This window comes from Salvelinus fontinalis, chromosome 19, assembly GCF_029448725.1.
Source record: "Salvelinus fontinalis isolate EN_2023a chromosome 19, ASM2944872v1, whole genome shotgun sequence".
NCBI classification, from domain to species: domain Eukaryota; kingdom Metazoa; phylum Chordata; class Actinopteri; order Salmoniformes; family Salmonidae; genus Salvelinus; species Salvelinus fontinalis.
The window spans coordinates 33,253,693-33,280,811 of NC_074683.1; the positions used below are offsets into that span (position 1 = coordinate 33,253,693).

Consider the following 27,119-nt stretch of genomic DNA (forward strand, 5'->3'; position numbering starts at 1 on the left):
AACGGTACAAACAATGCCTTCATCAAACAACACTGTTTCACGACGCATCAGTGACATGGCAGGAGATGTTTTGAAACAATTACTGCTTTGCATACAAGCCAGTGAATTATATGCGTTACAGCTGGATGAGTCAACAGACATGGCGGGCCTAGCACAGCTCCTGGTATATGTCCGTTACATTTATGGGCGGTCAATTAAGGATGACATCCTCTTCTGGAAACCAGGACAACAGGAGAAGATATTTGTAAAGTACCGGACAGCTCGGTGACATCAAATGGACTTTGATGGTCAAGATGTGTTGGTATCTGTACTAATGGCGCAAAAGCCATGACAGGGAGACATAGTGGAGTGGTAACGCGTGTGCAAGCAGTTGCTCCAGACGCCACTTGGATAGACTATACAATCTAAGCTTGATGCCCTCAATCTCACACAAATTATCAATAAACCTACCAGGTACCACCCCAAAGCTGTAAACACGGGCACACTCATAGATATCATCCTAACCAACTTGCCCTCTAAATACACGTCTGTTGTTTTCAACCAAGATCTCAGCAATCACTCCCTCATTGCCTGCATCCGTAATGGGTCAGCGGTCAAACGACCTCCACTCATCACTGTCAAACGCTCCCTGAAACACTTCAGCGAGCAGGCCTTTCTAATAGACCTGGCCCGGGTATCCTGGAAGGATATTGACCTCATCCCGTCATTAGAGGATGCCTGGTTATTTTTTTTAAATGCCTTCCTCACCATCTTAAATAAGCATGCCCCGTTAAAAAAATTTTGAACCAGGAACAGATATAGATAGCCCTTAGCTTTCTACAGACCTGACTGCCCTTAACCAACACAAAAACATCCTATGGCGTTCTGCATTAGCATCGAAAAGCCCCCGTGATATGCAACTTTTCAGGGAAGTTAGAAACCAATATACACAGACAGTTAGAAAAGCCAAGGCTAGTTTTTTCAAGCAGAAATTTGCTTCCTGCAACACAAACTCAAAAAAGTTCTGGGACACTGTAAAGTCCATGGAGAATAAGAACACCTCCTCCCAGCTGCCAACTGCACTGAGGATAGGAAACTCTGTCACCACCGATAAATCCACTAAAATTTAGAATTTCAATAGGCATTTTTCTACGGCTGGTCATGCTTTCCACCTAGCTACCCCTACCCTGGTCAACAGCACTGCCCCCCCCCCCCCCCACAGCTACTCGTCCAAGCCTTCCCCATTTTTCCTTCTCCCAAATTCAATCACCTGATGTTCTAAAAGAGCTGCAAAATCTGGACCCCTACAAATCAGCCGGCTAGACAATCTGGACCCTTTCTTTCTAAAACGATCTGCCGAAATTGTTGCAACCCCTATTACTAGCCTGTTCAACCTCTCTTTCGTGTCATCTGAGATTCCCAAATATTGGAAAGCAGCTGCAGTCATCCCCCTCTTCAAAGGGGGGGACACTCTTGACCCAAACTGCTACAGACCTATATCTATCCTACCCTGCCTTTCTAAGGTCTTCAAAAGCCAAGTCAACAAACAGATTACCGACCATTTCGAATCCCACTGCACCTTCTCCGCTATGCAATCTGGTTTCAGAGCTGGTCATGGGTGCACCTCAGCCACGCTCAAGGTCCTAAACGATATCTTAACCGCCATCGATAAGAAACAATACTGTGCAGCCGTATTCATTGACCTGGCCAAGGCTTTCGACTCTGTCAATCACCACATCCTCATCTGCAGACTCCCTTGGTTTCTCAAATGATTGCCTCGCCTGGTTCACCAACTACTTCTCTGATAGAGTTCAGTGTGTCAAATCGGAGGGCCTGTTGTCCGGGCCTCTGGCAGTCTCTATGGGGGTGTCACAGGTTTCAATTCTTGGGCCAACTCTCTTCTCTGTATACATCAATGATGTCACTCTTGCTGCTGGTGAGTCTCTGATCCACCTACATTTACATTACATTTACATTACATTTAAGTCATTTAGCAGACGCTCTTATCCAGAGCGACTTACAAATTGGTGCATTCACCTTATGACATCCAGTGGAACAGCCACTTTACAATAGTGCATCTAAATCTTTTAAGGGGGGGGGGGGGTCAGAAGGATTGCTTTATCCTATCCTAGGTATTCCTTAAAGAGGTGGGGTTTCAGGTGTCTCCGGAAGGTGGTGATTGACTCCGCTGTCCTGGCGTCGTGAGGGAGTTTGTTCCACCATTGGGGTGCCAGAGCAGCGAACAGTTTTGACTGGGCTGAGCGGGAACTGTACTTCCTCAGTGGTAGGGAGGACGAGCAGGCCAGAGGTGGATGAACGCAGTGCCCTTGTTTGGGTGTAGGGCCTGATCAGAGCCTGAAGGTACTGAGGTGCCGTTCCCCTCACAGCTCCGTAGGCAAGCACCATGGTCTTGTAGCGGATGCGAGCTTCAACTGGAAGCCAGTGGAGAGAGCGGAGGAGCGGGGTGACGTGAGAGAACTTGGGAAGGTTGAACACCAGACGGGCTGCGGCGTTCTGGATGAGTTGTAGGGGTTTAATGGCACAGGCAGGGAGCCCAGCCAACAGCGAGTTGCAGTAATCCAGACGGGAGATGACAAGTGCCTGGATTAGGACCTGCGCCGCTTCCTGTGTGAGGCAGGGTCGTACTCTGCGGATGTTGTAGAGCATGAACCTACAGGAACGGGCCACCGCCTTGATGTTAGTTGAGAACGACAGGGTGTTGTCCAGGATCACGCCATGGTTCTTAGCGCTCTGGGAGGAGGACACAATGGAGTTGTCAACCGTGATGGCGAGATCATGGAACGGGCAGTCCTTCCCCGGGAGGAAGAGCAGCTCCGTCTTGCCGAGGTTCAGCTTGAGGTGGTGATCCGTCATCCACACTGATATGTCTGCCAGACATGCAGAGATGCGATTCGCCACCTGGTCATCAGAAGGGGGAAAGGAGAAGATTAATTGTGTGTCGTCTGCATAGCAATGATAGGAGAGACCATGTGAGGTTATGACAGAGCCAAGTGACTTGGTGTATTGCGAGAATATGAGAGGGCCTAGATCAGAGCCCTGGGGGACACCAGTGGTGAGAGCACGTGGTGAGGAGACAGATTCTCGCCACGCCACCTGGTAGGAGCGACCTGTCAGGTAGGACGCAATCCAAGCGTGGGCCGCGCCGGAGATGCCCAACTCGGAGAGGGTGGAGAGGAGGATCTGATGGTTCACAGTATCGAAGGCAGCCGATAGGTCTAGAAGGATGAGAGCAGAGGAGAGAGAGTTAGCTTTAGCAGTGCGGAGCGCCTCCGTGATACAGAGAAGAGCAGTCTCAGTTGAATGACTAGTCTTGAAACCTGACTGATTTGGATCAAGAAAGTCATTCTGAGAGAGATAGCAGGAGAGCTGGCCAAGGACGGCACGTTCAAGAGTTTTGGAGAGAAAAGAAAGAAGGGATACTGGTCTGTAGTTATTGACATCGGAGGGATCGAGTGTAGGTTTTTTCAGAAGGGTTGCAACTCTCGCTCTCTTGAAGACGGAAGGGACGTAGCCAGCGGTCAAGGATGAGTTGATGAGTGAGGTTAGGTATGGGAGAAGGTCTCCGGAGATGGTCTGGAGAAGTGAGGAGGGGATAGGGTCAAGCGGGCAGGTTGTTGGGCGGCCGGCCGTCACAAGACGCAAGATTTCATCTGGAGAGAGAGGGGAGAAAGAGGTCAGAGCACAGGGTAGGGCAGTGTGAGCAGAACCAGCGGTGTCGTTTGACTTAGCAAACGAGGATCGGATGTCGTCGACCTTCTTTTCAAAATGGTTGACGAAGTCATCTGCAGAGAGGGAGGGGGGAGGGGGGGGGATTCAGGAGGGAGGAGAAGGTGGCAAAGAGCTTCCTAGGGTTAGAGGCAGATGCTTGGAATTTAGAGTGGTAGAAAGTGGCTTTAGCAGCAGAGACAGAAGAGGAAAATGTAGAGAGGAGGGAGTGAAAGGATGCCAGGTCCGCAGGGAGGCGAGTTTTCCTCCATTTCCGCTCGGCTGCCCGGAGCCCTGTTCTCCTCAACGCCTCAACGCAGATGACACCATTCTGTATACTTCTGGCCCTTCTTTGGACACTGTGTTAACAAACCTCCAGACGAGCTTCAATGCCATACAACTCATTCCGTGGCCTCCAACTGCTCTTAAATACTGCTCTTAAGTAAAACTAAATGCATGCTATTCAACCGATCGCTGCCTGCACCTGCGCGCCCGTCCAGCATCACTACTCTGGACGGTTCTGACTTAGAATATGTGGACAACTACAAATACCTAGGTGTCTGGTTAGACTGTAAACTCTCCTTCCAGACTCACAAATATCTCCAATCCAAAGTTAAATCTAGAATTGGCTTCCTATTTTGCAACAAAGCATCCTTCACTCATGCTGCCAAACATACCCTCGTAAAATTGACCATGCTACCGATACTCGACTTCGGCGATGTCATTTACAAAATAGCCTCCAATACCCTACTCAATAAATTGGATGCAGTCTATCACAGTGCCATCCGTTTTGTCACCAAAGCCCCATATACTACCTACCACTGCGACCTGTACGCTCTCGTTGGCTGGCCCTCGCTTCATACTTGTCGCCACTGGTTCCAGGTCATCTACAAGACCCTGCTAGGTAAAGTCCCCCCTTATCTCTGCTCGCTGGTCACTATAGCAGCACCCACCTGTAGCACGCGCTCCAGCAGGTATATCTCTCTGGTCACCCCCAAAGCCAACACCTCCTTTGGCCGCCTCTCCTTCCAGTTCTCTGCTGCCAATGACTGGAACGAACTACAAAAATCTCTGAAACTGGAAACACTTATCTCCCTCACTAGCTTTAAGCACGTGCTGTCAGAGCAGCTCAAAGATTACTGCACCTGTACATAGCCCATCTATAATTTAGCCAAAACAACTACCTCTTCCCCTACTGTATTTATTTATTTATTTTGCTCCTTTGCACCCCATTATTTCTATTTCTACTTTGCACATTCTTCCACTGCAAATCTACCATTCCAGTGTTTTACTTGCTATATTGTATTTACTTCACCACCATTGCCTTTTTTTGCCTTTACTTCCCTTCTCACCCTATTCGCTCACAATGTATATAGACTTATTTTTCTACTGTATTATTGACTGTATGTTTATTTTTACTCCATGTGTAACTCTATTGTATGTGTCGAACTGCTTTGCTTTATCTTGGCCAGGTCGCAATTGTAAATGAGAACTTGTTCTCAACTTGCCTACCTGGTTAAATAAAAGTGAAATAAAAACTAAAAAAACACTGCAGCATCCACTGAGAGGCTCTTGCTGCCAAGGGAATACCTGCCAGGTTGAAAGACGTTTTGGACACTACAGTGAAAATGGTTAACTTTGTAAAGCTTGGCCACTGAACTCTCGTATTTTCTGCACTATGCAATGATATGGGCAGCGACCATGTAACGCTTTTACAACATACAGAAGAGCGCTGGTTATCAATGGGCAAAGTATTGACACATTTTTTTAAAATTGAGAGACGACCTTAAAGTTTTCTTTACTAACCATAACTTTCACAAGTCTGACCTCTTGTATGATGATGAGTTTCTCACACGACTGGCCTATCTGGGTGATGTTTTTTCTCGCCTGAATGATCTGAATCTAGGATTACAGGGACTCTCCAACTATATTCAATGTGCGGGACAAAATTGAGGCTATGATTAAGAAGTTGGAGCTCTTCTCTGTCTGCATTATTAACAAGGACAACACACAGGTCTTTCCATCATTGTATGATTTTTTGTGTGCAAATGAACTTAAGCTTACGGACAATGTCAAATGTGATATAGCGAAGCACCTGAGTGAGTTGGGTGCGCAATTAGCCAGGTACTTTCCCGAAACGGATGACACAGACAACTGAATTTGTTATCTTTTTCATTCCCTGCCTCCAGTCCTCTTACCAATATCTGAACAAGAGAGCCTCATCGAAATTGCAACAAGCGGTTCTGTGAAAATGTAATTTAATCGAAAGCCACTGGCAGAATTTTGGATAGGGCTGCACTCAGTTTCCTGCTTTGGCAAATCGCGCAGTTAAGACACTGGCGCCCTTTGCAACCGCGTACCTATGTGAGAGTGGATTCTCGGCCTTCGCTAGCATGAAAACTAAATACAGGCACAGACTGTGTGTGGAAAATGATTTAAGACTGAGACTCTCTCCAATACAACTGAACATTGCAGAGTTATGAGCATCCTTTCAAGCACACCCTTCTCATTAACCTGTGGTGAGTTATTCACAATTTTTGATGAACAAGATGTAAGATGTCTAAATAAAGTGCAATATTATTGATTATTATTATTTGTGTCTTGGTCCTATAAGAGCTCTTTGTCACTTCCTAGGAGCTGGGTTGTGACAAACTCACACACATTCTTATGTTTAATAAATGTATAGTGTGTGTGTGGCAGGCTTACAATGATGGCAAAAAAATACATTTGAGTGTGCGCTGACGCTGGTGCTACAGGGGGTACGCAGCTGGAGGTTGAATGTTTGAAGAGGTACGGGACTGTAAAAGTTTGGGAACCACTGGTTTAGTGTATTCTGATTTTCTATAGATTCTGTGGCTTCTTCAATTACATTGAGCTGGTTTCTGATGTACTGTTCCTTCTTTTTTCTTAGTGTATTTCTGTAATGTTTTTGTGTTTTACAATAGTGAAGGTGTAGGCCAGAGTTTTCTGCGTCTCTGTTTTTGGTTGGATAGGTTTTTCAATTTCTATGTTAGCTTATTGCCTTCATCAAACCATTTGTCATTGTTGTTAATTTTTTTTAGGTTGTCTGCTTGAATTGATTTATTTTTGATAGGGAAGCAGAAAGGTCAAATATACTGTTTAGGCTTTCTACTGCTAAGTTTACACCTTCACAATTACAGTGAAATGTTTTGTCCTGGAAGTTGTCTAAAATGGATTGAATTAGTTGTTGCCTAATTGTTTTTGGGTAGGTTTCTACACTACTTTCCTTGCATCTATAGCATTCCTTAACATTATGCAGTTCCTCTGGCTTTGATGCCTCAAGATTGAGTATTGCTCTGTTCAAGTAGACTGTGATTTTGCTGTGATCTGATAGTGTCAGTGGGCTGACTGAAACCTCTGGGAGACTCTGGGTTGAGGTCAGTGATAAAGTAATCTACATTACTTCTGCAAAGGGATGAGCTGCAGGTGTACGTACCGATGGAGTCCCCTCGAAGCCTACCATTGACCAAGCGTGCGACAAAGCTGCAAGAGTTTTTGTTGGTTGTTTTGTCGTAGTTGTGTCTAGGGTGGTCTATTGGAGAGGGAATGCTGTCACCTCCAGGTAGGTGTTTGTCCCCCCTGTGTGCTGAGTGTCAAGTTCTTGTCCAGTTCTGGCATTTAGGTCGCCACAGACTAGTACATGTCTCTGGGCCTGGAAGTGAATGATCTCCCCATCTAGGATGAAAAAGCTGTCATCAATAGTATGGGGATTCTATTGGGGGAATATAGGTAGCACACAGGAGGACATTTTTCTCTGTAGAGATCATTTCCTTTTTAATTTCAAGCCAGAGGTAAAATGCTCCTGTTTGACTAATTTAATATAGTGGGTTAGGTCTTCTCTATACCAAATCAGCATACCCCCTGAGTCTATTCTCTGTTTCACACTTTAGTTTGGTGGATGGGACTACCAGGTGTGTATCTCTCTATCTCTCTCTCATTAAATTCAAAGGACTTAATTGGCATGGGAAACAAGTTTGCATTGCCAAAAGTAAACATTACACTCACAAGTTTTAAAATAATATAGACATTTCAAATGTTATCACGGACAAACTGAATTGGTCCACCCACACAGACATCGTTGTGAAGAAGGCGCAGCAGCGCCTCTCCAACCTCAGGAGGCTGAAGAAATTCGGCTTGTCACCAAAAGCACTCACAAACTTCTACAGATGCACAATCGAGAGCATCCTGTCGGGCTGTATCACCGCCTGGTACGGCAACTGCTCCGCCCACAACCGTAAGGCTCTCCAGAGGGTAGTGAGGTCTGCACAACGCATCACCGGGTGCAAACTACCTGCCCTCCAGGACACCTGCACCACCCGATGTCACAGGAAGGCCATAAAGATCATCAAGGACAACAACCACCCGAGCCACTGCCTGTTCACCCCGCTATCATCCAGAAGGCGAGATCAAAGCATGGACCGAGAGACTGAAAAACAGCTTCTATCTCAAGGCCATCAGACTGTTAAACAGCCACACTAACATTTAGTGGCCGCTGCCAACATACTGACTCAACTCCAGCCACTTTAATAATGGGAATTGATGGAAATTTATGTAAAAATGTATCACTGGCCACTTTAAACAATGCCACTTAATATAATGTTTACATACCCTACATTACTCATCTCATATGTATATGTATATACTGTACTCTATATCATCTACTGCATCTTGCCATCTTTATGTAATACATGTATCACTAGCCACTTTAAACTATGCCACTTTGTTTATTTACCCTACATTACTCATCTCATATGTATATACTGTACTCTATACCATCTACTGCATCTTGCCTATGCCGTTCTGTACCATCACTCATTCATATATCTTTATGTACATATTCTTTATCCCTTTACACTTGTGTGTATAAGGTAGTAGTTGTGGAATTGTTAGGTTAGATTACTCGTTGGTTATTACTGCATTGTCGGAACTAGAAGCACAAGCATTTCGCTACACTCGCATTAACATCTGCTAACCATGTGTACGTGACAAATACATTTTTATTTTATTTGTTATATTATTGGCTATGTGCAGTGTTGTAACAATGTGCAAATAGTTGAAGTATGAAAGGGAAAATAAATAAACAGATAAATATAGGTTGTACTTACAATGTTGTTTGTGCTCCACTGGTTGCCCTTTTCCCATGGCAACGGGTCACACATCTTTCTGCTGTGACTGCACACTGTAGTTCACCTAACAGATATGGGAGTTTATCAATGTTTGATTTGTTTTCAAATTATTTGTGGGTCTGTGTGATCTGTAAGAAATATGTCAGAATAGGAAGATCGCACTGAAAAAACACACGTCTAGATGCTCGAAAGTTGCTTTGTGGTCTGATTGTGTTCAGATCTGTCTGGCCAGCAGGTGGTCAGGGATGCATTGTGTGTGGATTTCTCCTCAGTCTGGACACAATCAGGCTACCGAAAGCACATAGAGTGGGCTACGTCATCAACACTCCTCCCACAAGTCTCCTCGTGTGTTTTGGGACTAAGAGGCACCTTTTCATTAAAACGTTGGAGGAAATACCCCACTAGCGTGTGAGGAACGTGTTTGCTTGTCTCTTAAATGCTAGCCAGCTAGCTACTATTATTTATTTTTTTATGTTTTTGCTTGGCTAGAGTTATGCTGACCCGTTTGTAATCCCTTTTAGCGTTGCTTGCTACCTATAGTTAGCTCCAGTAGTTAGCTACTGCCATCAGTTGTTGTGTTATTATCATATTTAGCCTATTCCACCATTTATAGAATGTATACCGGCATTTGAATATAGCGCGGGAAAAGGGAATCGGGACACACTAGACACATTTACATGTAGGTGTAGATGCATGATGTTTTCCGAAGTCTAGACACAGCCTCTCTCGCTCTTTCTTTCTCTCGCTCGGTCTCTCTCGTCTTTCTCACAGGATACACATTAAACAGAGACGAGAAGTGACTACCAGTCCTTCTTTTCCCAAACTCCTCTAGAACATCATGTGAGTCTGTTGCTGGGGAAGGATTATGGATTTCATTGTCATCAACCTTGAAGTGGAGTGAGCGAAACAAAAGCGACTCGATCATCCAATCCTCAGACGGTGACCAATGGCCAATCAGCCTCTGAAAGCCTTCTCTCAAACACAAGCCTATAAAAAGAGTTATCGGTTTCTGTAGCCTGGATAGATAAAGATGTCTGGATCTCCTCCTCTCCTCTCGTGTCTTCCTGTGCTCTTCTCTCCTTTTCTCTCTGTTCTGTCTTCCTCCTATGACAAACAGTACTGGCCAAAACAGGAAGTAATTTTAGTTCTATGCTAGTTTCATAATTGTTTTCCCTTAAATGTCTCATTAGAGGAATGTGAATGGGAACCTGGATTGCCTTTGATTATCAAATGAACAACATCACATAAAAGCAAAAAAAAAATTGAGCTAGCTTCTCCGCACCTCTGATTCAGAGGGATTGGGTTAAATGCGGGAAGACCCATTTCAGTTGAACTCATTCAGTTGTACAACTGACTAGGTATCCCCCCTTTCCCTTTAATCCCTTTAAGGTATTGTCTTAAGGCACAGCTCAAATATTTCTTAAACCTGTTCCCAGACTATCGGCTGTGCTCTGCAGACTCCAGTTTCTACCCTTGCAAAATAACAGACAGACAGCCCATCGTTCTATCTGCAGGTGTAATTGATACCAGTGTTTCTGTCCTTCGATGGGCCCCAGGATCTCCTGGCCCCTCAGCCTCCTGCCTAATCAATCAGGGTATTGATATCCCCCGTCCCTGGTCCCTTGGTCGATGAATGCTAAGAGTGAGCACCTGACTATTAACTACTGTGTGGGTGGGGAGGTGTTGGTTGACACACACACACTAACAACATTGTCTTGTTAGGTACATTGTGGTTTTTGGCAATTTTCTTTGGTCAAAAATACTCAAATCTGCAAAAATAATTGTTTCATTTAGGAAATCTGTTCACCAAGTATTCCACACATAAATACAAAAATAGATGTGACTGTCTTAGTGTAATCAAGGAATGAAATTCTTGTTATTTTCAAATAAACTCTGCAAAAAAAGAAACGTCCCTTTTTCTGCACAGGATCGGTACATCCGAACAGCAGACCTGCGGGACGGGTACAGGATGGCAACAACAACTGCCCGAGTTACACCAGGAACGCACAATCCCTCTATCAGTGCTCAGACTGTCCGCAATAGGCTGAGAGAGGCTGGACTGAGGGCTTGTAGGCCTGTTGTAAGGCATGTCCTCACCAGACATCACAGGTAACAACGTCGCCTATGGGCACAAATCCACCGTCGCTGGACCAGACAGGACTGGCAAAAAGTGCTCTTCACTGACGAGTCGCGGTTTTGTCTCACCAGGGGTGATGGTCGGATTTGCGTTTATCGTCGAAGGAATGAGCGTTACACCAAGACCTGTACTCTGGAGCGGGATCGATTTGGAAGTGGAGAGTCTGTCATGGTCTTGGGCGGTGTGTCACAGCATCATCGGACTGAGCTTGTTGTCATTGCAGGCAATCTCAACGCTGTGCGTTACAGGGAAGACATCCTCCTCCCTCATGTGGTACCCTTCCTGCAGGCTCATCCTGACATGACCCTCCAGCATGACAATGCCACCAGCCATACTGCTCATTCTGTGCGTGATTTCCTGCAAGACAGGAATGTCAGTGTTCTGCCATGGCCAGTGAAGAGCCCGGATCTCAATCCCATTGAGCACGTCTGGGACCTGTTGGATCAGAGGGTGAGAGCTAGGGCCATTCCTCCCCAGAAATGTCCTGGAACTTGCAGGTGCCTTGGTGGAGGAGTGGGGTAACATCTCACAGCAAGAACTGGCATGTCTGGTGCAGTCCATGAAGAGGAGTTGCACTGCAGTACTTGATGCAGCTGGTGGCCACACCAGATACTGACTGTAACTTTTGATTTTGATTTTGTGTCCCCTCCTTTTGTTCAGGGACACATTATTCAATTTCTGTATGTCACATGTCTGTAGAACTTGTTCATTTTATGTCTCAGTTGTTGAATCTTGTTATGTTCATACAAATATTTACACATGTTAAGTTTGCTGAAAATAAGCTAAGTTTACAATCTCTTTTGGGCTTAGTTGTGGTCAATTTGCAGTGTACTAATTATTGTAATTATGTTCCGGCTCTCAGACAAAAATTGGCCCACGGCTGAATCTAGTTGCCAACCCCTGATATATAGTATTCATTTTTTATATCTGTGTCCATATTGTCCATTACTTTCTAGTGGATAGACCATATGGTTCAAGAGAATCCTAATGAATGAAAAAACCATACATTGAACAATGCCATTATTTTCAACAAATGTTTCAATTAACTCTGTAAATTAACATTTACAACAAAGACGTATTGACATAGTGATATAAATAAGTGTGTAAAAAAATACATAAAGGGTTTTTCATGCTGAAACCCTCAAGCTTTTTTTATATATCATATTAGATTTTAAAATATGTATTGACATGTGATAAGGCCACACAGAGGGCCAGAGATAATTAGGCCAATGTGATAATCTGAAGTATTCAAAAAGGCCACTAGATGCCATCTGATAAAATTGCATATATTCCTTGAAAGTTACCGAAGTTCTGGTAGGTTACTGGTAAACTTCAAAAGTTTCCAGTTGTATACCCTCCCTTTGCAACCCTACTCCCACCAATCAATACAGTATGCATCACTGGTACTCTCTCTTCTCTCTGAACCTAAGATTCAAGAACATTTAGTGACTATCGCTCCAAATGTCAAATGCTCTCTGGATACGAAGCTTTTGTTTTCCCACCTGCGAGGGATTGATCCAGCCTACACACTTTACAGAGAGAATGATGGAGGTCGCTGTGTTCTTGGGGACCTTCGAGGCTGCAGACATTTCTGGGTACCCTTCCCCAGATCTGTGCCTCGACTCAATCCTGTCTCCGTGCTCTATAGACAATTCCTCATGGCTTGGTTTTTGCTCTGACATATATTGTCAACTGTGGGACCTTATATAGACAGGTGTGTGCCTTTCCAAATCTCCACAATCTGACAATGGAGACTGTATTCCCTAGCCGGCCGGACGCTCTGCGGTCCATTTCAGTGGTTGTCATGAAGTGTGTGTGGTTTGTGGGTAATGTATCACTGGCATCAACCACAGATGCAGCTTTCTGCATTTTTATTTCTGAATGTACTGTGCCTTTCAGCAGTGAGTTGCAGTAGACAGAAGTAACCTATATTGTTAATACTTAACAGGCTGCTTTAAATGAAGAACAAACAAGATCTAGAAAAGAGCGGGTAAAAAAAATCTGAAGCTTTTTTGTATGATAGAACCTGACCCGGGGCATTCTCTATGATAAGTGTATGTCAAATGAGTGGGTGTGTAGATTAGTGCCTTGCGTGTGTGTGTTCGAGAGGGTGACGATGTCCTGTCTCTTCACTGTCAGCTCCTGTCACCTCTACTGTGCAGCACAGCTCCAACCCACACAGCTACTGTCACCTCTCATCTCTCTCCTCTTCCACTAGGCAGCCCACAAACACACACACACACACACACACATTCACTCAGGCACAAAACATGTGTCAATAGATAAACATAGGCACACACCTACATGTTTAGCCATTTACTCTCTCGCTCAGTCTCTCTCTCTCTCTCTCACTCACTCACTCACTCACTCACGTCACTCACACACACACACACACACACACACACACACACACACACACACACACACACACACACACACACACACACACACACACACACACACACACACACACACACAGGGCTTGACTCATTTTGAATTGGCAGCCTGACAAAAGAGGAGTTTTTAATCATTTGTCTATCCATCCTACTCACCTCCAGTGACATGCCCAAAACTAACTTCTACCAACATAACATGTCCTCATTTCTCTTTAATAGTCTTCATTCTTCCTCCCCCACATGTTCTCCCCCTCAATCTCACAAAGCTTACTACTCACTTAAAAATAGACTGCTATCGCTTTGTGGGGGGGTGCTCTTTGGTAGTTGCAGTCAGATCTGATCAATAGTTACATACTGTATCCATAGATTCAGTCCTCTTTGAACCAGTGGAGAGTCCTGTTTAACAAACTGAGTGGTATAGGAAGGCTAAGTGCAATCACAAGCAAGAGAAGGCTTGAAACATCTAGTTTAGTTGGTGGATAAGTCCCATAGCCCTCAGCTGTGTGCCGTTATGGAGCCTTTTGTGGGTTAGCTTTCCTGTGAGATATCACCTTCGTAATGTCAAGGATAGAGAGCAAGGACAGGTGACTGACTGTCTTCTTAGCTATTCATGTGTTGTTGGGTCTCTTATTCATCATTCAGTACAGATAGGGTTTCTAATGGACAGTGCATTCTTAACAAGTGGTACAGTAGGCCATTATGCCTGAGTTTAGTTATTGACCATGCTCTAGCTATAGAATAACTATCTTCAAAGTAATGACTCGGGACGTCGGGTTTGATATGAAAGCTTCTTTTAGTAATAATTCTTGATCACGTTACATTTAACAACTTTAGATTCTACAGAGCAATGCAAGTAAGATGCTAGCGCAAAGGAGCCAAATAATCACCTGTTAATTGCACTTAACTAGCGCGTTCACTCTCTACTTCCTGTCGCAAGGCATTCTGGAACTTGCAGTCAAAAGCGTAATTCAATACTAACCAATACAATTACATATGTAAATAACTGTAAAGAAATATCTTTAGATACAGCTCAATGAATTAACTTAAACATTAACTCTGTAACACATTAAAGTTACAACACTAGCTAACCTACATCAAGCTGTGCGTCTGCATTAGAATATTCCGCTACCGAAGAATGGTCAAGCACCCTTTACTGGCTCAAATAACTGACCAATCAGCCTGTTACCAACCCGCAGTAAACTTTTGGGGAAAAATTGTGTTCGACGAGATACAATGCTATTTTACAGTAAACAAATTGACAAACTTTCAGCATGCTTATAGGGAAGGACATTCAACAAGCACAGCACTTACACAAATGACTGATGATTGGCTGAGAGAAATTGATGATATAAAGATTGTTGGGGCTGTTTTCTTAGACTTCAGTGCGGCTTTTGACATTATTGATCATAATCTGCTGGTGGAAAAACGTATGTGTTACGGCTTTACACCCCCTGCTATATTGTGGATTAAGAGTTACCTGTCTAACAGAACACAGAGGGTGTTTTTGTGATGGAAGCCTCTCCAACATAATCCAGGTAGAATCAGGAATTCCCCAGGGCAGATGTCTAGGCCCATTACTTTTTTCAATCTTTACTAATGACATGCCACTGGCTTTGAGTAAAACCATGTATGCGTGTTTATGTATGCGGAAGACTCAACACTATACGTCATCTACTACAGCGACTGAAACATCTGCAACACTTAAAGAGTTGCAGTTAGTTTCAGAGTTGGTGGCAAGGAATAAGTTAGTCCTAAATAAAAGCATTGTATTTGGGACAAATCATTCACTAAACCCTAAACCTTAACTAAATCTTGGAATAAATCATGTGGAAATTGTGCATGTGGATGTGACTAAACTGCTTGGAGTAACCCTGGATTGTAAATTGTCATGGTCAAAACATATTGATACAACAGTAGCTAAGATGGGGAGAAGTTTGTCCGTAATAAAGTGCTGCTTTACCTTCTTAACAGCACTATCAACAAGGCAGGTCCTACAGGCCCTAGTTTTGTCGCACCTGGACTAAAAACGGACTTAGGAAAATTGCAATTGGCTCAGAACAGGGCAGCATGGCTGTCTCTTGAATGTACACAGATAACTAATATCTCTCCTGGCTCATAGTGGAGGAGAGATTGACTTCATCACTAATTGGATTGATGAGCGGTATTGACATGTTGAATGCACCGAACTGTCTGTTTTGAACTACTGGCACACAGCTCGGACACCCATGCATACCCCACAAGACATGCCACCAGAGGTCTCTTCACAGTCCCCAAGTCCAGAGCAGACTATGGGAGGCGCACAGTACAACATAGAGCCATGACTACATGGAACACTATTCCACATCAAGTAACTGATGCAAGCAGTAAAATGTTATTTAAAAAAACGATAAAAGTACACCTTATGGAACAGCGAGTGACTGTGAAGCAACACAAACACACACACACACACAATAACATACGCACTACACACGTACACATGGATTTAGTACTGTAGATATGTGGTAGTGGTGGAGTGGCGGCCTGAGGGCACACAGTGTGTTGTGAATGTATTGTAATGTTTTTAAAATTGTATAAACTACCTTAATTTTGCTGGACCCCAGGAAGAGTAGCTTTGGCCTTGGCAGCAGCTAATGGGGATCCATAATAAATAAAAATACAAATTAGAATCAAACCACAGATCTTGGTAAGGAAAGTCAACTGCAGGTTTATTATGCACAATGGTATTTTCAAGGTCAAGAGCTGGATCTCGTTAGAGAAATAAGATAGAGGGCACGTCCTGTAGAGAAAGGTATTGACCATTTCATTTAAATGCAATTCCACCAACTTTCAATCATTGCGTCTGACAGCAGTTTGCATCACAACCCTGGAAAACATTCTTTGTTGTTTTATTCCATGTCTGTTTTATCGGCCCATCTTCACTGTGTCCTGCTCTTTGATGGGACCACACTTTGTTTTATAAAGAAATGGCTAAGTGATAAGAGTAAATTGGGCTCATTGCCTTTTTTTTCTGCGAGGCGTATATCTGTTTTAATGTGTATCTATTACCATTAGAAAACCCCATTAGGGATAGTATCCATTAACAGTCATGTTTTGTTGTTCTTATTGAGACTCTCATCCTGCCCTGCATGTGTGACAAGTCTATGACAGCTAGTGCCGATCCTAGTGGTGCGTTCTGGAAGGAATATATGTGCATATTTCCTTTGGGGAATATTCTTCTCTGTGAACTGTGTGTGTGCAATAATTTAATTTGCCTTTTTTTTTTACTTTGGAAAATATACAAAACTTAGTGCACTTTGTTCGTAACAGATTCTAGCTTTGAGAACAGAAAACTGTATTGCCATCGGGCTTTTCTTCGATGAGAAAATCAGCAGAATGTTGGCCCAGTTCCATCTCGCTCCATACTCTCCCACTGCCGGCCACTGGGCTTCCTCTCCTCACCATATTTGGTGGGGAGGGGAAATTCCAACCGGATTCTTGAGATTTCTACATCTGGTGACACATGTGGCTTCTTGTTCTGTCTGTGCTGGCATCCTGGAAGTGAAGATCTACAGATCTATCTATTAAGATCTACAGGTAACTGTCAAAATAATGGAAACACTTGAGTAAATGATGGATACAAAGTATATTGAAAGCAGGCACTTTCACACAGGTGTGGTTCCTGGGTTAATTAAGCAATTAACATCCCATCATGCATGTATAAAAATGCTGGGCGGGCCATTATTTTGACTACCATGGCTATGCCCCTATAGGATGACAATGCCCCCATCAACAGGTTATGAGTGGTCACTGAATGGTTTGATGAGCATGAAAACGATGTAACCAACCAGGGTTGGTCCCTGGATGGGAGACCTGTGTCGGGTGCTGTCTTTTGGATGGGATGTTACACGGGTGTCCTGACACTCTGTGGTCAATAAAGATCCCATGGCACTTATCATAAGAGTAGGGGTGTTAACCCCAGTGTCCTGGCTAAATTCCCAATCTGGCCTTCATACCATCATGGCCACCTAATCATCCCCAGCTTCCAATTAGCTCATTCATCCCTCCTCTCCCCTGTCACTATTCCCCAGGTCGTTGCTGTAGATGAGAATGTGTTCTCAGTCAACTTACCTGGTAAAATAAAAAATGATATGCCATGGCCGTCTGTCACCAGATCTAAACCCAATTAAATACATGGGAGATTCTGGAGCTGTGCCTGAGACAGAGTTTTCCACCACCATCAACCAAACACCAAATGATGGAATTCTCGTTGATGAATGGTGTCACATCCCTCCAATAGAGTTTCAGACACTTATAGAATATATGTCAAGGAGCATTGAAGCTGTTCTTATTCATGGTGGCCTAACACCCTATTAAGACACTTTGTTGGTGTTTCCTTTATTTTGTCAGTTACCTGTATTAAGGGTAATTGTTTACACGTTGTTTAATTAATTTAATTAATTAATCTCTTTATGATTCATGAATTCACACCCCTCTGAGATGCTCAATTACAAATGCCAGTATCCTTTTATAATGTCCTCAAAATAGATATGCTAATTAATACCCATCATAATCACTTCTTCACAGTGTTTGAACATCAAGGAAATTTGCCTAATATGCGCTGAGAGACAATCCACTTGCGTATTCACAGAAGGTTCCTGTCTTCGTAAGATACAATGGTGTCTGTAGAGACGATAGAAGGCCCCGCTTTATAATCTATTTGGGGAATTCAACAATTTTGTTTGTTCATTTGTTGGAATGAAAATGCTCAACGATGACCTGGTTATTAATGACTAGTTTAGTTTCAATTTTAATGGTACATAAAATGTGATGGATGGTCTATGGATGGTCTATGAATGGTCTCAGGATGGTCTATGAATGTTTATGTTTTTGTCTGTTTCTGTGTCTTTCAGGATGTAGTCTGGGGATTGAACTCCTTGTTTACCGTAAGTACCTTTTAATCAATAAACTGATTTGAAAATGATCTTAAAATGTGTTCGTTCTTGGTGTACAGTGCCTTCTGTAATGGGTGATCTATCACCAGCAACACACAGAGGTGACAGATCAGTGCCACAGCAATTACCATAACACATAGGGTATACAGTGCCTTCAGAAAGTATTCATACCCCTTGACTTATTCCACATTTTGTTGTTACAGCCTGAATTCAAAATGGATTCAAGTGATCTTTTTTCTTGCCCAGCTGCTCTCAATACCCCATAATGACAAAGTGAAAACATGTTTTTAGACATTTTTTCAAATGTATTGGAAGTGAAATACAGAAATATCTAGTTTGCATACAGTAAGTATTCACACTCCTGAGTCAATACATGTTAGAATCACCTTTGGCAGTGATCACAGCTGTGAGTCTTTCTGGGTAAGTCTCTAAGAGCTTTACACACCTGGATTGTACAATATTTGCACTTTTTTTAATCTTTTTTATTCTTCAAGCTATGGCAAGTTCATTGTTGATCATCGCTAGACAGACATTTTAAAGTCTTGACATAGCTTTTCAGGCCGATTTAAGTAAAAACTGTTTGAAAGTCAACATTGGCCTCATGATTAAATCGCTGAATGGTTTGCTTCCTCTCCAGCAACTGAGTTAAGAAGGACGCCTGTATCTTTGTAGTGTCTGGGTGTAATGACACACCATCCAAAGTGTAATTAATAACTTCACTATGCTCAAAGGGATATTCAAATTAGTTGTTTTATTTACACATCTACCAATAATTGCCCTTCTTTGCTAGGCATTAGAAAACCTATAGTCTTTGTGATTGAATCTGTGTTTAAAATTCACTGCAGGGCTGAGACCTTACAGGTAATTATATGTGTTGGTTACAGAGATGAGGTAGTCATTCAGAAATCATGTTAACACTGTTATTGCACACAAAGTGAGTCCATGCAACTTATTATGTGACTTGTTAAGCACATTTTTACTCATCAACTTATTTAGGCTTGCCATTACCAAGGGGTTGAATACTTATTGACTCAAGACATTTAATTTGTTTATACATTTTTATAAATGACTAAAAACATAATTCCACTTTGTGTGTAGTCCAGTGACAAAAAAAATGAATTTAATCAATTATAAGTTCAGGCTGTAACACAACAAAATGTGGAAAAGTCAACGGGTGTGAATATTTTCTGAAGGCTCTGTATGCCCATATATGAGGAACAGGTAGACTGAGGATGCTAAAATCTTTTATTTCAAAAAACAAATAAACCCGTTTCCTAACATTCCCCAAGCATTTTGTGTAAACTTTGAGGAGAATACAGGTGGGTAAATGAGAATTTGCGAGTTAAGTGTTTTTGGAATGGCTGCTGTTGCTTGTTGGCTGCGTCCCACGGTAATGATAAGAGACTGACTCATATGTTTTTGTTGTTGGTCGGATTCTGATTTTTCTGCAGATACACTGTTTTACAGCACGGAAATGAAAAAGTGTAATTTCTTCCCACGTATTCTCAAATTGCCATCTAAAAGAGAAATTGTTCAAGAAATATGCTTACAATGTGCATTTCTTATATTGTAAAATAATAACACATCACGAGAATGGTCGCAAATGATCAGATAAGCATGAAATATCCTTTTTTCATCCTTTTTATTGAAAATCTGTTATCTGTGACATTTTCATCCGATACCAATATATCGGTAAAAGGCCAATTTCAGCCACTAATATCGGTGAACCGATATATCGGTCGCCACACAGGCCTAGCCGCCATTTTATCTCCCTAATAACACAATGCACCTCGCTCGCCATGCACACAGTCTCTATGGCAACAGGATTATTACACTACTTTGTCAGTTAGTATCAGACAACAACAAACCTAATAGTCTGGCATGTGGTTGTTTGTTTTAATCTTGGTTAGCAGGTTGTTGTTTATTTAAACAGCTTTTTTGTAAACTTCCGCTGTCTCTCTTTGTCGCTCTCTCATTTCCCTCAGGATCTACTTAACTTTGATGACCCATTGAACATTGACGCGGCCGAGCATCATCTGCGTGATAAGGTAACGACACCAACCAGTCCACCTGGAGGGAAGTCATCTTCCCTCTATCCTGTACATGGCCTAACATGAGCAGCAGGAAGTTGGAATTGTTGTCGAAAAGCTCTACAAGTGGAATGTGGGGTAGTCCTGTAGAACTCTCTCTCACCACCACTGGACTGTGAGTGGGTCAAATGGACTATTCAGAACCACTAGGGACTGGGCTGTAGTGTATGTCTCACTCTGTATGTCTAAGCAGGGCACTATATAGTAAATAGGGAGCCATTTGGGATGTACCCTATGTCTCATTCTCCCTGCAGGAGACAGACCAGTGTGTCGACGTGGATTAACTTACATCCTGTTGTACACACTGCTGCTGAAACATCCAGCCAACCAGGCCCCCAAGAGCTGGTCTGGGATCAGAGGTTCCCAGAGGAACTTACATCCTGACACATTAACTACCGGAACAGCGAGCCCCTAAGCCAGCCCCCCAAGAGGTGATCTGGGAACCTCAGATCCCAGAGGAACTTACATCCTGACACACTGACTACCGGAACAGCCAGTCCCCCAAGAGCTGGTCTGGGATCAGACTGTTGTTGACATGAGTGATTGGATTCACTGTGATGTGTCTCCAACCATACTGCAGGCCTAGCCTGGCCTAGTAGCACCATTGCAGAGAGACAGAGCTAGCAGCTGTTCCAACCGCTCCATAATTAAACTGTGGTGGGACCACTCACACTCCCTCCCAAATGGTGCTCGGCTGGGGCTTGCAGTACTCCCCAGGTGCTCCCCAGTCCCCAGTCCCCAGCCAGGCATGTGATTCACTGCAGAGAGACGGAAAGAGCAGCTTAATATCTCAACAGCAGGGCAAGACTACTGTACTGTCTCCATGGACTCATGCTTTATTATAGGTGGTTTACAGTCAAACGCTCCCTAAAACACTTCAGTGAGCAGGCCTTTCAAATCGACCTGGCCCGGGTATCCTGGAAGGATATTGACCTCATTCCGTCAGTAGAGGATGCCTATTTGCTCTTTAAAAGTGTTTTCCTCTCCATCTTAAATAAGCATGCCCCGTTCAAAAAATGTAGAACTATGAACAGATATAGCCCTTGGTTCAACCCAGACTTGACTGCCCTTGACCAACACAAAAGCATCCTGTGGCATTCTGCATTAGCATCGAATAGCCCCCACGATATGCAACTTTTCAGGGAAGTCAGGAACCAATATACTCAGTCAATAAGGAAAGCTAAGGCTAGCTTTTTCAAACAGAAATTTGCATCCTGTAGCACTAATTCCAAAATGGACACTGTAAAGTCCATGGAGAATAAGAGCACCTCCTCCCAGCTGCCCACTGCACTGAGGATAGGAAACATTGTCACCACCGATAAATCTACGATAATTGATCATTTCAATAAGCATTTTTCTACGGCTGGCCATGCTTTCCACCTGGCTACCCCTACCCCGGCCAACATCTCAGCACCCCCTGTAACAACTTACCCATGCCCCCCCCCCCCCCCCCCCCCCCCCCCCCGCTTCTCCTTCCCCCAAATCCAGACAGCTGATATTCTGAAAGAGCTGCAAAATCTGGACCCCTACAAATCAGCTGGGCTAGACAATCTTGACCTTCTCTTTCTTATCTGCCGAAATTGTTGCAACCCCTATTACTAGCCTGTTCAATCTCTCTTTTGTATCGTCTGAGATCCTCAAAGATTTGAAAGCTGCCGCGGTCATCCCCCTCTTCAAAGGGGGAGACGCTCTAGACCCAAACTGTTATAGACCTATATCCATCCTGCCCTGCCTTTCTAAAGTCTTCAAATGTCAAGTTAAGACAGATCACCAACCATGTAGAATCCCACTGTACCTTCTCCACTACGCAATCTGGTTTCCCGAGCCGTTCATGGGAGCACCTCAGCCACGCTCAAGGTCCTAAACGGTATCATAATCACCATTGATAAAAGATAGTATTGTGCAGCCGTCTTCTTCGACCTGGACAAGGCTTTCGACTCGGTCAATCACCACATTCTTATCGGGAGACTCAATAGCCTTGGCTTCTGAAATCGCTGCCTCGACTGGTTTACCAACTACTTCTCTGATAGAGTTCAGTGTGTCAAATCGGAGGGCCTGTTGTTCGAACCTCTGGCAGTCTCTATGGGGGTGCCACAGGGTTCAGTCCTCGGGCCGACTCTCTTCTCTGTATACATCAATGATGTTGCTCTTGCTGCTGGTGATTCTCTGATACACCTCTACGCAGACGACGCCATTCTGTATACTTCTGGCCCCTCTTTGGACACTGTGTTAACTAACCTCCAGACGAACTTCAACGCCATACAACTCTCCTTCCGTGGCCTCCAACTGCTCTCAAACGCAAGTAAAACTAAATGCATGCTCTTCAACCGATCACTGCCCGCACCTGCTCGCCCGTCTAGCATCACTACTCTGGACAGCTCTGACTTAGAATACATGGACAACTACAAATACCTAGGTGTCTGGTTAGACTGTAAACTCTCCTTCCAGACTCACATTAAGCATCTCCAATCCAAAATTAAATCTAAAATTGGCTTCCTATTTGGCAACAAAGCATCCTTCACTCATGCTGCCAAACATACCCTCGTAAAACTGACCATCCTACCGATACTCGACTTCGGTGATGTCATCTATAAAATTGCCTCCAACACTCTACTCAACAAACTGGATGCAGTCTATCACAGTGCCATCCGTTTTGTCACCAAAGCCCCATACACTACCCACCATTGCGACCTGTACGCTCTCGTTGGTTGGCCCTGGCTTCATACTCGTCGCCAAACCCACTGGCTCCAGGTTATCTACAAGTCTCTGCTAGGTAAAGCCCCACCTTATCTCAGCTCACTGGTCACCATAGCAGCACCCACTCGTAGCACGCGCTCCAGCAGGTATATCTCACTGGTCACCCCCAAAGCCAATTCCTCCTTTGGTCGTCTTTCCTTCCAGTTCTCTGCTGCCAATGACTGGAACGAACTGCAAAAATCTCTGAAGCTGGAGACTCATATCTCCCTCACTAGCTTTAAGCACCAGCTGTCAGAGCAGCTCACAGATCACTGCACCTGTACATAGCCCATCTGTTAACAGCCCATCTATCTACCTACCTCATCCCCACACTGTATTTATTTATTTATCTTGCTCCTTTGCACCCTAGTATCTCTACTTGCACATTCATATTCTGCACATCTACCATTCCAGTGTTTAATTGCTATATTGTAATTCTGTCACAGTTGCGTGTATAAGTGGCAGGGAAGTCAGGCGCAGGAGAGTCAAATAGAGTGTAGAATGGAGTTTTTTAATTATAGTCCCAGTAACCCACTCCATAACACTCATAGGAAAACATAAAATAAATATGGGTACGATGACCCGTCGCACACCTATACACATAAACACAACACTTGACAAAGAACAATCTCTGACAAACACATGAAGGGAAACAGAGGGTTAAATACACAACAGGTAATGAATGGGATTGACAACAGGTGTGGGAAGACAAGACAAAACCAATGGAAAATGAAAAGTGGATCGATGATGGCTAGAAGGCCGGTGAAGTCGACCGCCGAACACCGCCCGGACAAGGAGAGGCAACGACTTCGGTAGAAGTCGTGACATTACCCCCCCCCTGACGCGCGGCTCCAGCAGCGCGTCGACACCGACCTCGGGGACGACCCGGAGGGCGAGGTGCAGGGCGATCCGGATGGAGGTGGTGGAATTCTTTTAACATAGAAGGATCTAAAACGTCCTCCACCGGAACCCAGCATCTCTCCTCCGGCCCGTACCCCTCCCAGTCCACGAGGTACTGAAGGCCCCTCGCCCGACGTCTCGAATCCAAAATGGATCGAACAGAGTACGCCGGGACCCCCTCGATGTCTAGAGGAGGCGGAGGAACTTCACGCACTTCAGCCTCCTGGAGCGGGCCAGCCACCACCGGCCTGAGGAGAGACACATGGAACGAGGGGTTAATACGGTAATTAGTGGGCAGTTGTAACCTATAACATACCTCGTTCACTCTCCTCAGGACTTTAAACGGCCCCACAAACCGCGGACCCAGCTTCCGGCAGAGCAGGCGGAGGGGCAGGTGTCGGGTCGAGAGCCAGACCCTGTCCCCTGGTGCGAACACCGGGGCCTCACTGCGGCGACGGTCTGCGCCAATTTTCTGGCGCCTTATGGCACGCTGAAGGTGGACGTGGGCTGCCTCCCAGGTTTCCTCAGCGTGCCGAAACCAATTGTCCACCGCAGGAGCCTCGGTCTGACTCTGATGCCAAGGAGCCAGAACCGGCTGATACCCTAATACACATTGAAAAGGAGTAAGGTTAGTGGAGGAGTGACGTAGCGAGTTCTGGGCCATCTCTGCCCAGGGCACGAACTTCGCCCACTCCCCCGGCCGGTCCTGGCAATAGGACCGCAGAAACCTGCCCACATCCTGGTTAACTCTCTCCACCTGCCCATTACTCTCGGGGTGAAAACCTGAGGTAAGACTAACCGAGATCCCCAGACGTTCCATGAACGCCTTCCAGACCCTTGATGTGAACTGGGGACCCCGATCAGACACTATATCCTCAGGCACCCCATAGTGCCGGAAAACGTGTGTAAACAGGGCCTCTGCAGTTTGTAAGGCCGTAGGGAGACCGGGCAAAGGGAGGAGACGACAGGACTTCGAAAACCGATCCATAACGACCAAGATCGTGGTGTAACCCTGTGAAGGTGGAAGATCAGTCAAAAAATCCACCGACAGGTGCGACCACGGCCGTTGAGGAACAGGTAAAGGTTGAAGCTTACCTCTAGGCAGGTGTCTAGGAGCCTTGCACTGGGCGCACACCGAGCAGGAGGAAACATAAATCCTCACGTCCTTAGCTAAAGTGGGCCACCAGTACCTCCCATCAAGACAGCGCATCGTCCGACCTATCCCAGGATGACCAGAGGAGGGTGACGTGTGAGCCCAATAGATCAATCGGTCGCGGACAGCAGACGGAACGTACAGACGACCAGCTGGACACTCAGGAGGAGAGGGCTCTGCACGTGACGCCCGCTCAATGTCCGCGTCCAGCTCCCACACTACTGGCGCCACCAAACACGAAGCTGGGAGTATGGGAGTGGGATCCATGGACCGCTCCTCTGTCATACAGCCGAGACAATGCGTCTGCCTTGACGTTCTGGGAGCCTGGTCTGTAAGTAAGAGTAAACACAAAACGAGTGAAAAACATGGCCCACCTTGCCTGGCGAGGATTCATTCTCTTCGCCTGCCGGATGTACTCCAGATTGCGGTGGTCAGTCCAGATGAGAAAAGGGTGTTTAGCCCCCTCAAGCCAGTGCCTCCACACCTTCAAGGCTTCTACGACAGCTAACAGCTCTCGGTCCCCCACATCATAGTTTCGCTCCGCCGGGCTGAGCTTCTTCGAAAAAAAAGCACAGGGGCGAAGCTTCAGTGGCACACCCGAACGCTGAGAGAGCACTGCTCCTATCCCAGCTTCGGATGCGTCCACCTCTACCATGAATGGCAAAGAGGGATCCGGATGAGCCAACACAGGCGCCGAGGTAAACAGAGTCTTCAGGTGTCCAAAAGCCCTGTTCGCCTCAGCCGACCACTGCAAGCGCACCGGGCCCCCCTTTAGCAGTGAGGTAATGGGAGCCGCAACCTGACCAAAACCCCGGATAAATCTCCGGTAGTAATTGGCAAACCCCAAAAAACGCTGCACCTCCTTTACCGTGGTTGGAGTCGGCCAATTACGCACGGCTGTAATGCGGTCGCTCTCCATTTCCACTCCTGAAGTGGAAATCCGATGCCCTAGGAAGGAGATGGATTGTTGAAAGAACAAGCATTTCTCAGCCTTGACATATAGATCATGCTCCAACAGGCGACCAAGCACCCTGCGCACCAGGGACACATGCTCGGCGCGGGTAGCGGAGTATATCAGAATATCATCTATATACACCACTACACCCTGCCCGTGCAGGTCCCTGAAGATCTCATCTACAAATGATTGGAAGACTGATGGAGCATTCATCAACCCATATGGCATGACCAGGTACTCATAATGACCTGAGGTGGTGCTAAATGCCGTCTTCCACTCATCACCCTTCCGAATACGCACCAGATTATATGCACTCCTGAGATCCAATTTTGTGAAGAAGCGTGCCCCGCGCATTGACTCCATAACTGTATTTATCAGAGGTAGCGGGTAACTATATTTCACCGTGATTTTATTGAGACCTCGATAATCAATGCACGGGCGTAAACCACCATCCTTCTTCTTCACAAAAAAGAAACTCGAAGAAGCGGGTGAAATGGATGGCTGAATGAACCCCTGACGCAGGGATTCAGAGATATATGAATCCATAGCCACCGTCTCCGCTTGCGACAGGGGATACACGTGACTCCTGGGATATGCAGCGTCTACCAGGAGATCTATCGCACAATCCCCCTGTCGATGGGGTGGTAATTGAGTCGCCTTCTTTTTACAGAAGGCGAGTGCCAAATCGGCATATTCAGGGGGAATGCGCACGGTGGAGACCTGGTCTGGACTTTCCACCGTAGTAGCACCAACGGAAACCCCTAAACACCTACCTGAGCACTCTCGCGACCACCCCGTGAGAGCCCTCTGTGGCCAAGAAACAGTGGGGTTATGACACGCTAACCAGGGTAGACCTAGCACCACAGAATACGCAGGGGAATCAATAAGGAAAAGACTAATCTTCTCCTTGTGACCCTCCTGCGTTATCATATTCAACGGTGCGGTGACCTCCCTGATAAAACCTGACCC

At 45.1% G+C, this 27,119-nt stretch overlaps 1 protein-coding gene across 4 annotated transcripts in view; it reads left to right on the forward strand.

Moving 5' to 3' along the window:
- The window catches only part of LOC129816644 (NEDD8-conjugating enzyme UBE2F-like), a 106,676-nt gene that overhangs the window by 52,264 nt on the left and 27,293 nt on the right, over positions 1–27,119 (forward strand). For all 4 annotated transcript variants that reach the window (XM_055871386.1, XM_055871382.1, XM_055871385.1 and 1 more), the window contains 2 exons: positions 18,275–18,307; positions 20,302–20,364. In XM_055871386.1, the coding sequence (XP_055727361.1) occupies positions 18,275–18,307; positions 20,302–20,364 (96 nt within the window). The remainder of the gene's footprint in view (positions 1–18,274; positions 18,308–20,301; positions 20,365–27,119) is intronic.